General features: G+C 47.8%; 1 protein-coding gene across 1 annotated transcript; it reads right to left on the minus strand.

Moving 5' to 3' along the window:
- Nucleotides 1-5,678: 5,678 nt before the first annotated feature.
- LOC134492074 (zinc finger protein 397-like) lies at nt 5,679-12,345 on the minus strand. The gene is made up of 3 exons (XM_063296203.1): nt 11,652-12,345; nt 9,971-10,100; nt 5,679-7,525 (listed from the first exon to the last, which is right to left on the minus strand). Exons 1-3 carry the CDS (start codon nt 12,336-12,338, stop codon nt 6,222-6,224), a joined length of 2,121 nt encoding a protein of 706 aa, XP_063152273.1. The 5' UTR covers nt 12,339-12,345; the 3' UTR covers nt 5,679-6,221.
- Nucleotides 12,346-12,554: the final 209 nt, after the last annotated feature.

Consider the following 12,554-nt stretch of genomic DNA (forward strand, 5'->3'; position numbering starts at 1 on the left):
AAGCTGAGATGATTTCTAGTCCAGAACATCCGAATGGGAGCAGAATGGTCAAGAGTCAGCGTGCAAATGTAGGAGGAAATTAAGTGCTGGAAAGGAGAATTTGGGTGAGGGTGCAGGGCAGGTAGGATATAATTCCCTCCCAGTGTTTATAATTAACATGGACAAGTCCTTTGGGTGACCAAGAGTGACTCTGTTGGGACTTTTGCCTCATTTTCATTGGCTGTATAGGTGGGATGGTGGTATCTTGATGTCATGCAAGGCATAAGCTATAATTGGTACAAGCTGTGCCCCATGGCTTACAAAACACAGTGGCAGAGATGGTGCAACATGTTAACCATAACATAGTTGAGTTGGTTTTAGTTTGTGGTGGGGATAAGAGCTGATGCTGGGCTTTTAGCACGAGTAATATCTGAGGGAAGTCAAGATGGCCTAGAGCAGTGGTGCTCGGCCGCAGCAACTTTAAGAGATGTGGACTTCAACTCCCAGAATTCCTTAGCCACCATGCTGCTAGGGAATTCTGGGAGTTGAAGTCCACATATCTTAAAGTTGCTGAGGTTGAGAAATACTGACCTAGAGTTTGCACAACACACTAAGTGAAAACAGGGTTGGTTGGTTGTAACACATCAAATTGGATTCAGCGTGCTGCTCTTTGCAGAACAAAACTAAACTAGAACTTATTTATTATTTATTTATTATTCAAATTTTGCTATCGCCCATCTCCCCCAAAAGAGGGACTCTGGGCAGTTATGTGAGATGGGCAGCTATATAATTCCAATCCAATCCATCTTTTTTTTTTCTAAAGTCTTTTAGAGACTGACTTCAAATTATCACACTTTGGACAATGATGCGAAGACCCCGCTCTCTGGAGGAGGCTCTAATGCTGGCAAAGGTGGAAGGAAAGAGAAGAGGAGGACGACCAGCAGCAAGGTGGTTGGACTCAGTTACGGTGGTGATGGGGGCACTGTTGGAAGAGCTGAAGGACCAGGTTGGGGGCAGAAATCATGGAGATAATCTATCTACATTGTGAGGTGGCAACACTGACCTGTTGGCACATAATCCAACCATCAGTCAAGGTGATTAAGGCCACTGGAAGATCTGAAAGATGAGGTTGGGGACAGCTTGTCCTGGAGAAAGTCTCTCTACGCGGTCACTAAGGGCTGACACCAACTTGATACCACATAATCAAGATGATTAAGAGAAGAAATCTCCGGAAATAATTTTTAAAAATCAGGACATTTTATTTATTTATCAAATTTGTCACCACCCATCTCCTCCGACTGGAGGAACTCTGGGCGGTTTACAATATAAAACAAAAAATATATAATAAAATTCCAATATAAAATAGACTATAAAACAATTTCACAGAGCTACCAAATCTAATAAGATCCAGATGGCTGTGGTCTCATTCAGTCCTTGCGTAGGAGGGGCACTTCAAGGCACTAGCCAGCCCGAAGTATGACTATTCTCCTCCCTGCCCCAGGCCCGATGGTAGAGCCAGGTCTTCAACTTCCTCCGGAAGGCCAGGAGCGATGGGACTAACCTCACCTCCGGGGGCAGGATGTTCCAAAGGGCAGGGGCTGTTGCAGAGAAGGCCCGCCTCCTGGACCCCGCCAGATGGAATTCTCTTGCAGACGGGGTCTGTAGCATGCCTTCTCTGCATGACCGGGTGGGACAGGTTGATGTGACGGGGATGAGAAGGTCCCTTAGGTAGCCTGGACCCGTGCTAAGTAGGGCTTTAAAGGTGATAACCAACACCTTGAATTGGACCTGGAAGCAAACTGGCACCCAATACAGCTGACATAGCAGAGGTGTTATGTGCGCCCTTCTAGGGGCACCAAAAATAGCCCGCACGGCCGCATTCTGGACCAGCTGAAGCTTCCGGATACTCTTCAAGGGTAGCCCCATGTAGAGCGCATTGCAGTAGTCTATATGGGAGATATAGACAGGACATTTATTAGCAATCATTGACTTGGAATAGGGTCAGGGTTTTCAGTGGAGCAAAGCTGCTGCTGGGGAACTCAGTCTGAGCTGGAACTTTTCTTTACATAGGGAAGAAGATGATGTCCTAATGCGGAGTAATGTGATCTCCAATTTTCCAGCTGGGTTTTGCTAAAATGAGTCTATCAAGGGTAAAAAAGACCAATTTGTTTCTCAGGCCCATCCCAAAAAGCATAACACAGGTGTGGGTTTTCTTCCATCGTATTCCTGAGATGATTTGGGCCGAGGCTGGTCACTGAAGAAGCCAAACTTGATATTCCTCTCCCCGTTTCCTTGAAGGGAAAGATCCCTGAAGCTTATGCTTCTTGCAGTTACCTCGCTTTGCCATTACAGCTCTTTTGAACAGGAGTTTCCAGACCTGGCGAGCTTCTGACTGCAAAGCCGCTGTTGGGGCCAGGGGCCATACCTAGCTCAGAGGCAGACCCCTATGGGTGAGAAGCTTGAATTGACGTTGAGCTTCCTACAGTATCTGCACGTGGGTTCTCCACCCACCCACCCTTCGCATTTTTTCCCTGTGGGCAGACTCTCGTGTTTCTGAAAGTACAAACTTCAGATGAAGAACCACAGAGGAACTCTGCTGGATCAGGTCCTCTGTGTCCCACAGAAACTGGCCCCAAGTGCCCAGAGAGCTTGCAAATATGGACGGGAAGGACGTTCCTGTATCCCTGTTGTCCCCTAGCAGTGACATTCAAGTGACATTGCACTCACAGTTCCAGAGTGGCAAAAAAGCCATCCAGACCTTCAGCCCTATCCACTTTCCTGGCGGCCATCCTCATCAAGGGGGAGATGTTTCATTACTCCAGAAGCAGTGGACGTTCAGAAGATGAGATGCTGATCCTTTGGTCTCTACTACTGGCCAGTTGGAGGGAGAGAGGGAGTGCTGATTGGCTGATGGGGTTCAGTGTTTTGAGATAGGCAGAAGATGACCCGTCAGTTTTAATCTGCCTGGGGAAGGACAGGGCTATGGAAATAATAGCGGGTGTGGAAGTGCCACAAATTGTAGGTGATGGTCTTTTGAGTATTCAAAGCAGGGGAGCACAGCCACAAATTCTGGAAGATTAGGGGAAAAGGCATTAAGGAAAATATTGGGGGGAAATATAGGTGGCATCACTCCACCAATTCTATCTTGGGACTGGCTTTGAACCACAGACCTTGTCTTAATTTTGGAATTCTCCATCCCCCCAGCTGTGAAAGTTGGACTCCCTTTCCTTAGTCTCATGACAAAGATAGCTTTTTATGCCTTTTTACAGTGGATAAGTAAGATTTTACAATAAGCCAGAATTGCTAAGAGCTATGGAATACAGTATCATTCAAAAGTAGTGGGAAAATGCACCCTGCTTGATTCCCCCCCCTCTAAAGTGGAGCTTCTAAACCAACTTTCGGCAACTCCAGGGTGCTCCATCACGGGAGATGTCCAAGCAAAGGCTGGACAGCCATTTGTCTGGGATGGTCTGAGGATTCAGGCCCATAGGTGATCTCCCTTCCAACCTTACGATTCTATCTAAATTCTAGTTTATCGTTTCCTTATAAAATGATGAGCACACTCATACATCTTTAATTCTAAACTGACTGCAACAATTCAGAGTTTCTGCATTTTGGTTTTAGGTAAAGGTTTCCCTTGACGTTAAGTCCAGTCGTGTCCGACTCTAGGGGGCGGTGCTCATCTCTGTGTCAAAGCCGAAGAGTCGGCGTTTGTCCGAAGACACTTCCTCCATGGTCATGTGGCCGGCATGACTAAACGGAACGCCGTTACCTGCCCACCGAAGCGGTACCTTTTGCTTTTAGGGATAGCTTAAAACAAGAACAAAAGCTCTCTCATACACTTCAAGCTTACTCACCCTGCATTATCCCACAATTATTCATGGATGTGCAAAATATTCTCTCCCCTATTTCCCCATAACCCCTTCATCTTTAACGGGAAAACTAATTATTGGTGGCTAGTGGTTTCTCTTCTTTTGATCTAGAACTGAATTCTAATGGAATGGGAAGTTTAAGAAAGCTTTCCCGTGTTCACACTGTGTGCTCAGATTACATGGGCTCAGCTGAGAACTCACCTTGGCTAGCTTTGTTCCACACATTGACTTTATTATTTTTATGTTTAGTCTAACCATGGTTCAAAGGGACCGACTGGGACACCCCACGGCAGCCACTTTGTGAAGAGGGAATACTTGTGCGTTGAATTCCACCTTCAGGAGGTCAGGCTTAGAAAAAGAAACCATGTTTAGGCTCTTTTAGGCCAGAAATGATGAACCTTTTCCCTGCTGAAATCAGGGCGAAATAAACTGAAGTCCGTGGAGGGGAGAAGGCTCAGAGCCAAATGGGTGGAGTGTGAAACTAAATCAAGGATTCTTCTGTTTTACACTTAAAAAAAACAAAACTGAACACCTCTCTACTAACAGTGAGATGCTGAAGGAAGACACAAGCATACATCTCTAAATTTTGTGCTCTGGTTCTCTTGACGGTTTCCCATTATCTGTCCTATCCTCCAAGCCAGCCTTTCTCAACCTTTTGACCCTGGAGGAAGCCTTGAAATATTTTTTCAGGCCTCGGGGAACCCCTGCACATTCAGGCTCAAATATGGGCCAGAAGTTGCAAAATTATTCTATTCATTTCATAGGTAGGCCTGCACAGATGCACGAACAGTGATCTTAAACTGAAAATAAAGAATGAAACTTACCTCTTTCATGTGAACTTGCCTGGATTTAAAATATTTTTTTAAATACATCGTGATCTCCCAGGGAACCCCTAGTGACCTCCCGCGGAACCTGAGGGTGCCACGGAACCCTGGCAGAGAAACCCTGCTCTGTGCTGACTGCGATCGCATGTTACCTCTGAATCTCCCACTTTTGACTTCTCTTTCGCCTTGCAGTCCCCCAGAGAAGTTGCCCTCCCTTCAAATTGCTTCATTGTCTACTATAAGCAAAGAGTTCATTTATTCAAACACGACCATTGTATAAAATATCCACTCTTTTAGTAATAAACCATCTGATCACTCCGCCTCCTAGCACCCTTCTGAGGGCGTCGCCATACTACAGGGAAGGTGCCCAATTTTCTCATGGCACCCTACAATTTTTTGTTCAAAACCTAAACACCAAAATACATTTGGATTTGCAGACACACATAGGCAAGGACACAGGCTAACAAAGGCAGCTACATCATACAGTGTTGCTAACACATTCTGAATGGCGCTTCCTTATCAAGGAATATTTCTCAATTGTTCCTAAACTTCCTAAGAAGCTACCAAGCCCCCTTCATTTCCAACCCCTTAAGGAATCTAGATCCCAACTTGATCATTAAAAAAAAATCTAACTAGTCACTATTCAGTGTAATAGAGCAGGAGAGACCCAAATTCCTCGGTGTGCCATTTGAGCAGTACTTGAGTGATAGAAAAAGACATTAAAGTCCTTTGCTGGACTTAATAGAGGCCTTGCTGATTTCTGGGACTGTTGCCAGAAAATGTGGGGCTTGGTACAACTTGGGCTTATTGAGAGCCCTACTGAATTTCTCCCCAAGCAAGCATGTACAGGAGTGCAGCTTAGAGACTACATACTTCTGAATACCTGTAATGGTGTGTGAGGAAGACCTTGGGAGATGGGGCAAAGAGGTGCTGCCGAGGGAACGGTCAGATAAGAGCCGGCACAGCCCGCAGCTGCATAACGGGGGGAGAAAGAGGCTCAGAAGGGAGCTCCCTAACTTCTCAGGCTGTAAAGGAGACAGCGGGAGAATTGTACTTTCAGACTTGCAAGATTCTGTTAGTGGCCAACATCAATCTTGGAAGTAAAAGTCTCCCACCATCTCCTTTACAGCCTAAGATGTTAGGGAGCTCCCTTCTGAGCCTCTTTCTCCTCCCGTTATGCAGCTGGGGGCTGTGCTGTCTCTTATCTGACCGTTCCCTCGGCAGCACCTCTTTGACCCCCTCTCTCAAGGTCTTTCTCACATACCATTACAAGAGCACTGTGGGTATTGCCTTCTCATCCTGCTGGTGAACTTCCAAATAGCATCTGGAAACCCAGCCAATGGATCCCAGATCAGTGGCATAAGACGTGCTCAGCATGTAGCAGATCCTACGTCTGCATGGCATGTAGCAGATCCTCCCTGGCATCTCCAGGTAGGGCTGTGAAAGACACCTGCCCTAGAAATGCTTCTTCCCAGTGACGCTGACTCAGTGGGCCAAGAGCCTACTACAGCACAAGGCAGCTCTCCACGTGGCTGTAAGTTTCGTGCTAACATTTTGCCCCCGTTCCAAGCACGCCTCTGGTGACATCTCTGGAGTGGATTCTCTTGTGCCTCCGGAGAGAAGCTTTATGGCCAAAGTTCTGCCCGCAGTCGGAGCACTTGTACGGCTTCTCTCCCGTGTGCACCCGCCGGTGGTTGACGAGGTTTGAGTTTGTGCTGAACTTCTGCCCGCAATCCGAGCACTGGTACGGCTTCTCACCCGTGTGGACCCTCTTGTGGTTGACCAAGTTAGAGCTGGTGCTGAAGCTCTTCCCACACTCGGCACATTCAAAGGGCTTCTCCCCCGTGTGGGTCCTCTCATGGATGAGAAGCTTGGATCGGCTGATGAAGCTTTTCCTACAGTAGCTGCACTTATGGGTCTCCTCCCCGACGTGCGCCTTCTTCCCCGCATGCAGCCGCTCGTGCTTCCGGAGGTAAGAGCTGGAGATGAAGCTCTTCCCGCACTCGGGGCACTCGTAGGGCTTCTCCCCCGTGTGGGTGCGCCGGTGGATGATGAGGTCAGCTTTCTGATTGAAGCTCTTCCGGCACTCGGGGCACTCGTACGGCTTCTCCCCGGTGTGCGTCCGGATATGGATAACCAGCTGCGGCCGGTGGACAAAACTCTGCCCACATTCAGAACATTTGTAGGGCTTCTCCCCCGTGTGCACCCGCTTGTGCGTGATGAGGTTGGAGCTGGAGGTGAAGCTCTTCCCGCACATGGGGCACTCGTACGGCTTCTCCCCGGTGTGGGTCCTCTCGTGCACAATGAGCGAGGCCTTGTCACTGAAGCTCCTGCCACAGTCGGCACACTGGTAGGGCTTCTCGCCCGTGTGCACCCGGGTGTGTTTCATCAGGTTGCAGTTTGTGCTGAAGCATTTTCCACATTCTGAGCACTTGTACGGCTTCTCGCCGGTGTGGGTCCTCTCGTGGATGATCATATGCGCGCTGTTGTTAGAGATCTTCCCACAGTAGGTGCACGTGTAGAGTTTTTGCATTTTCCGGTTCGGAGGAAACTCAAAACCGTGGTTCAGGACTGCCCCCCAACTGGGACCCGTATTCCTCCTCTTTCCCTTCTGGCTTCCCTCCAGGAAGGTGTTTTCTCGTAAGCTGTCCTCGTGAAAAATAGCTGGGATCCCTGATTGGTTTTCCTGGTGGCTTTCTCGGTGAGGCTCACTTCCTGGCATCTCTTCCAGTCCACAGACCTGATAGAACTTCCCATTGAGTCTTGCCAAGGACAGCCCGCTGATGCCTACTTGGGGATGCCTTTCAAAGGACGAGGTCTCCTCCTCGTTTTCGTAACCTTGGTCATTGCCTGGAGGAACAAATGGGAGAATCATGACCTGTAGAGAGTAAGGAAGATTACCCTGACAGAGATACGCAACAACTGTTACCTAAGCATAGGGGGCTAAAACGTATTTTAAATCCAGAACGTCCAGATAACATTCAGAAGCGGCTCAGACACCTCCCTAATTCACAGGAATATAAGAAGGGGGGGAAGGTACAGCACCATTAGACTTGCAAGATTCTGTTGCTACAGCCAATCTCAATAAAAGTAGTCTTAGCCTTCCTGTGGCATTGATTTCCTGGTCTGGTCTACCTAGTCAGGCTGATATAACATGGCTGCTTATTTTATAGTTACAGAATAAATACAACTTCATAATTTAGATGGAAACACTGCATCCCTGACACATTCAACTGTTGAAGATGCTACCCACGGAGCAACCATCTCTGGGTTAGAGACTGGAGTGCCAGAGGGTTTCAGCTCTCAATACAGGAAGACATAGGGATTATTCTTTTGTCCATTTTTTTTTTAAGAGGGGGTGATGTGTTAAGGGTGGAATGGGAGAGAAACCACAGGGAAGCCATATGACTGAATTCCTACTGCCCATTTTGGGGAATTAAATGTTGGAAGAATAAACGTTTTGCCTGTCAGATAAAGCTTGATTCACCATTAGTGGTTTCAAACAGTCGCAAAAGCTGTGCTGAAAATTGGCTGTTTTCCTGCTTAAATTCCAGCAGCCCGAGGGTATGCAAATGGGCTGCACGTAACGTCTGGGTTTCTAGTTGCCTACCACCAGTTTAGCCTGATGACTGATAATAGAGCCTATAAGGCGAGGCATCATACAAAGGATAAATGCTAAAAGCTCTGATTTACTAAACGTAGCAGTATAAAACCTGCAATAATTCCCCAGAGCAGAGTTTCTCAACCTTGGGAACTTTAACTCCCCATGCTGGCTGGAGAATTCTGGGAGGCGAAGTCCAGACATCTTAAAGTTGCCAAGGTTGAGAAACACAGGCCTGGAGCAAACACAACTACAGGTAGTCCTCGACTTACGATTCACAATTGGGACCAGAATTTCCATCCTAAGTCATCGTGGTCATAAGTCGAGTTACCACATGACTGGACCCAATTTTACAACGAATTTTTATGGCAGTTGTTAAGCGAATTATGGGTCATTAAACAAGTCCAACTTCTCCAAGGGGAGTTTTTTGCTGGAAAACGGCAAAAAAAGTCACAAAATGTGATCATATGACTGCGGGCTACTGCGACTCATTGTAAATGTGAACCAGTTGCCAAGCACCCAAAATGTGAACATGTGACCGAGGGGGACAGTGCAACATTTTGTGATGCTCAGAAGTGCTTTACAGGCCATAAAGCACCCATTCTGAGGCTGTCATAACTTTGGACCATTGTTAAATTAACAGTCGTAAATCAAGGACTACTTGTAGGCATAATGACATAAGAAAAATCTCCATTAAGCTAGCAACCATTAAGCGTTAACCATTAAGAGCCAGTTTGGCCTAGTGGCTAAGGTGCTGGGCTAAAAACCAGGAGTCTGAGAGTTCTAGTCCCGCCTTAGGAATGACAGCCGGCTGGGCGACCTTGGGCCAGTCCCTCTCTCTCAGTCCAAGAGCCAATCAGGTGTGGTATGAGAGTTCTAGTCCCGCCTTAGGCGTGAAAGCCGGCTGGGTGACCTTGGGCCAGTCACTCTCTCTTGGCCCAGCCCACCTCACAAGGTTGCTGTTGTGGGGAAAATAGGAGGAAGAAGGAGTATTCAGTATGCTTGCCGCCTTGAGTCGTTTATAAAAATAACAAAGGCAGGATAAAATAAATAAATAACCAAATTCCTTTACTCGGCTATGTCAGTTCATTGGTTGCACCAAGCTAACGAAAGTTTACCATTGGATCTGAAAACATTTTTCAGAACTCAAAAGCAATACTCTATTTTCTGACCTTGAACTGACCTTCCAGCTCACAAACTGGCCACCGAAGAGACCAGGGATTTGCCTGAACCCTGCTACTTGCAGGACAGGCATCCTGTCCTGGAAACACCAACCTGGGGTTTTTCCTTTTAGAGTAGCCCCCAAATATCAGGAACGTAAGAGAAGGTGCTTGCGCATCAGTCCGGCTTCTGGAATCCTTTCTAGCCCCTTTGCCAGCACGGGCCATCTATCGTTCCTTCCGTCCAACTAAGTAATGTATTGTGCTGTGTCTCTCCCCCCCTTTGTGTTGCCTCTGGGTGTGTTTGTGTGTAATGCACGCTGGGGTAGCATTCAGTCCAGACGCATCGGGGAAATTTTCTTCCAAATATTTTTTTTGGCCGTAGACCCCAACCGGATCTGGACAAGTTGATCTTTCTTTTGGTGGCTTCCCCTCAACAAATCCAGTCTTTTCTGTTCAGTCTCCAGTGAGTTATTCTGCTGAAAGACAGAGTCCTGAGCCTCTTCCATAATTACTTTCGACCTTGTCCCTTACCTATAAAACTGGCCTCTTCGTTGCTTTCTTCCTCGGCCCCTGCAGAGAGGTGGCTGTTCACTGCTTCCGATGGCACCTGCTCTGATTTGGGAGAATTAACCACAGCTCCCTCTTCCCCAGGACAGGAAACCTGCAGCAGGAGCAGAGTTGCAACGCAAGCATAATTTTCACACGCTCATCCAAGCTAGTTTGTTTCAGTCTTGGCTGGCGGACTTCACATCTGGCTAAGCCATAATCCATAATTTACAAACCACAGGGTCTAGCAGGTTCCCTAAACACATTGAATTAACCCAACTTATCTTCCTACGGGTCAAGGGAGACCTGTCCGTAAAAAACTTAAGAACAAAACGGCAGAGATACTGCTGGAGTTAATATTCCTGAAACAGCAATGAAATGTTTCAGTCTGCATTCTTACACATGCATACCTGAGGTCTAGCCCCTCTGCATGCACTGAGATTTATATAATTGCTTTGTTCAAGATAGTTTGGTCTGTTTGGGACAATGAAGCAGCTTTGACCTTTCTGACCTCAGAACACTAAGCAGTGTCAAATCTGCTTCATGCTTGGATAGGACACCACCAGGAAATCCAAGCTATAAAGGACTAAGTCAAAAAACATGCTGGGGGAAAGGATTTATCGAGCCCACACAGCTGGGCAAGAGCAAGGAAAGAAGAATTATATAGATTTCAGTCAGGGATTCTCAACACTTGGCCTGGGTAAATACAGAACCTTGGAAATCATAATAGGGATTTCTCATCCTCATTTATAGGGGAGTCTCCTTCAGTGATTTGAAGTGCTTCCTCCCAGATTCCTCCCCACTTGGGCCGAGTTGCTGTTAATGACATAAGCGACCAACAAACTCCCCTTCTACCTCTCTTGTTTATGTTTGCTTGCTCTTCCCATCCCATCCCACAATCTCTAACAGGATTGTTCTCTGCTATGCATGGTCTTATCAATAAAGTAATTGAGTCGGGAGGTCTTATCCATAAAGTAATTGAGTCGGGAGGTCTTATCCATAAAGTAATTGAGTCGGGAGGTCTTATCCATAAAGTAATTGAGTCGGGAGGTCTTATCCATAAAGTAATTGAATCAAGATCAACTTATCTTTGCTTAATCACTGAGTAATGAAAATTCCTTGAACTGCCCAGCAATCCCTTCGCTTACGTCTTTTTGGTGCAAACCATTAAACAGGGAACATCACAAACTGGAACGCTGCACTCAATTCCAACCTTGGCTGTGTTCACATATGACCAGAATCCCTTTTTTCAATGGCCATTTTCCACAAAGCGAGCTAAGGCAAAGTTTAGCAACACGGGGCTCACGGCGAGCCAAACACCCCAGTACCCCCACAAAGGGCTACTAAAAAAAAGTTTTCAAACAATTGAATTAAAATATCAGGAAGCTCTTGCCCTCCTATGAGTTTTTACAAGGTTTCAGGGAAGAAGGCCAACACGCTGGGTATGTCAGCATTCTATGGTGAGATCCTGGAGCAAGATCAATCAGTCAATCAACTCACCTAAGATTTGGAACACGCCCCAGGTAACTCAATGCAACTTCCTTTTGGACAGAGAAAGCAAGGGCTAATAAACAGATCTAGCAAAGTTCATAGCTGATTCCAGAGTTTACACTGCTGTCAGGCTGATCCCTGACCGCCTTCAGGGGAGAGACCCAAGGGCGCCTACCTTCTCTTGCAGTTCATCAGCCTCCTGCACCCGCAGCAAGTAATCCTCCGCCAGGGCAACCGTCTGGGCACAGCTCTCCGGCTTGCCTTCCTTGACCCAGTTCTGCATCTCTGGGGGCAGGATGGCCAGGAACTGCTCCAGGACCAGCAGCTCCAGGATCTGCTTCTTGGTGCGCCTCTCAGGCTTCAGCCACTGGCGGCAGAGCTCCTGCAGTTGGCAAAAGTTCTCTTTGGGCCCTTCGGCCTCCTGGTAGCAGAACTGCCTGAAACGCTGGCGCTCCGTTTCTGAGCCAAAGGCTTCCTCTGCCTCCAGAATTTCTTCTTTCACCCTCACCGAGGAAACGAGGCCTCGGCAACCTTCGCTGGGGTCCGGCAGGGGCCAGGTTACGCTCTTCCTCCCAGGCCTCTGACTCAGATCAGTGGTTCCCTTGAAGAAGGACCAGGAACCATCCCCGGACCGGGCAGGACTGGGTGGCTGGGCGCATTTCTGTCTGGAACGAGAGGGCTGCATCGCCCTCAGGAAGTCCTGCCACTGAGCGTCCCAAGGCTGCTGGGGACTCTCCTCCGGCTCCTGCTTAATCAAACGGGCGTCCAGCCCACCCAGGAACTCTTGGGTGGCCCCAAGCTGAACAGGGTGAGAACTCTTCTGTCCTCTTTGGACGAGTCGTGCTGGTCCCTGCCTCTCCATTTCTACCCCTGCCTGCTGGAAAAGAAATCCAAACCTCAGTCAGTTCAAAGTAAAACACAACAGGCACGCACATACACAACATCCCCCTCCCTCCTCTTCTCTCCATAACCAGAGTGGTGTAGGGTGTGGTGCTGGACTTGGGATAGGGAGACCCAGCGTCCCCCCCCCCCCGCAGCAACAGAAGCTCTCTGGGGGACTCTGGGCCACAGCACAGAC

The sequence above is a fragment of the Candoia aspera genome, chromosome 2 (assembly GCF_035149785.1).
Source record: "Candoia aspera isolate rCanAsp1 chromosome 2, rCanAsp1.hap2, whole genome shotgun sequence".
Classification (NCBI taxonomy): Eukaryota; Metazoa; Chordata; class Lepidosauria; order Squamata; family Boidae; genus Candoia; species Candoia aspera.